This window comes from Calidris pugnax, unplaced genomic scaffold, assembly GCF_001431845.1.
Source record: "Calidris pugnax isolate Ruff unplaced genomic scaffold, ASM143184v1 scaffold98, whole genome shotgun sequence".
Lineage (NCBI taxonomy): Eukaryota > Metazoa > Chordata > Aves > Charadriiformes > Scolopacidae > Calidris > Calidris pugnax.
The window spans coordinates 1,444,418-1,445,768 of NW_015090829.1; the positions used below are offsets into that span (position 1 = coordinate 1,444,418).

General features: G+C 69.0%; 1 protein-coding gene across 1 annotated transcript in view; it reads right to left on the reverse strand.

The window, feature by feature from the left end:
* Nucleotides 1–1,351, reverse strand: part of SLC43A3 (solute carrier family 43 member 3) — a 5,011-nt gene that overhangs the window by 2,340 nt on the left and 1,320 nt on the right. The window contains exons 5-7 of the mRNA XM_014940621.1: nucleotides 1,204–1,300; nucleotides 768–907; nucleotides 136–301 (exon numbers count right to left, since the gene is read on the reverse strand). Of these exons, the coding sequence (XP_014796107.1) occupies nucleotides 136–301; nucleotides 768–907; nucleotides 1,204–1,300 (403 nt within the window). The remainder of the gene's footprint in view (nucleotides 1–135; nucleotides 302–767; nucleotides 908–1,203; nucleotides 1,301–1,351) is intronic.

The following is a 1,351-nucleotide window of genomic DNA, read 5'->3' on the forward strand; positions in this document are numbered from 1 at the left end:
CCCCCCCGCCACACCCAGTCTCAGCCACGCCCACCCCCGGGCCACACCCCCTTCCTTTGTACAGCCCGCCCCCTGCTCACCCCCGTGGCCACGCCCACCTCATGTTTCCGCCAGTCACAACACGGCCCCGCCCACCCCAGGCAACCCCTCCCCCGCAAAAAGCCCCGTCCCCCACCAAGCCCCGCCCCCGGCACCTCTGGGCACGGTGGGCTCCAGGGGGGTCTCCTCGGGGCCGGATTCCCCCGGCGGGCGCTTCTCCTCGTACGTGCGGTACGACCGGGACCGCCCCGGGCACTGCAGCCTGTGGCACCACCGTCACCCCCGCGCCCCCCGCGGGACGGGACCCACCACGGGACGGACCCACAACCCACCACGGGATGGGACCCACCACCATGGAACAGGACCCACCAACTACCCATGGGATGGGACCCACCACCACCCACAGAATGGGACCCACCACCATGGAACAGGACCCACCAACTACCCATGGGATGGGACCCACCACCCACCACGGGATGGGACCCACCACCATGGAACAGGACCCACCAACTACCCATGGGATGGGACCCACCACCACAGGATGAAAAAAAACCCACCAACCACCCACGGGACAGGACCCACCAGCCACACATGGGACGGGCACCACCATGGCCACCACCCTCAGGATGGGCACCACCACTACCACCAACCACCCACAGGATGGCCACCACCCCACCATGGGACGGTCACCACCACCCCCCAGGGGGTCGCGGACGGGGCCCCCCTACCCGTAGTCGTAGGCGGGGGGCAGCGGGTAGGGGATGCGGGAGCGGGGCATGAGGAAGAGGGTGCGCAGCAGGTGCCAGGCGCTGCAGGCCGCCATGAAGAGGAACATGGCTCGCAGGGACAGCCCACGCTCATACAGCACCTGGGGACGGGAGGGGACAGGGACAGGCTGCCACCGGGTCACACGGCCACCCCAGCCTGGGAACACGGCCCTGCTTAGGCCCCAGCTGTGTCCCCCGTGTGTCCCCACAAGTGGCTCCACCAGTGGTGTCCCAGCTGTGTCCCCAGCTCTGTCCCCAAGTATGTTCCCTGCTGCCACCCCAAGTGTGTCCCCAGCTCTGTCCCCAGCCCTCCCTGTGGTGCCTGTGCTGGGGACGGGCACCCGGGGACACCCAGCACTGCCCCCCGGTACCGCCATGTGTCCCCCCCAGCGCCCACCTTGATGATGAGGAAGATGGCGGAGGAGGAGTCGAAGGCGCCGTTGTAGAGGGTGATGATGATGGAGCGGTACTTCCCAAAGAGGTTGCCCACCTGGCAGGGAGAGACCCCCCCGCGCCGTCAGGGCCCCCCCAGCGCCATCAGGGCC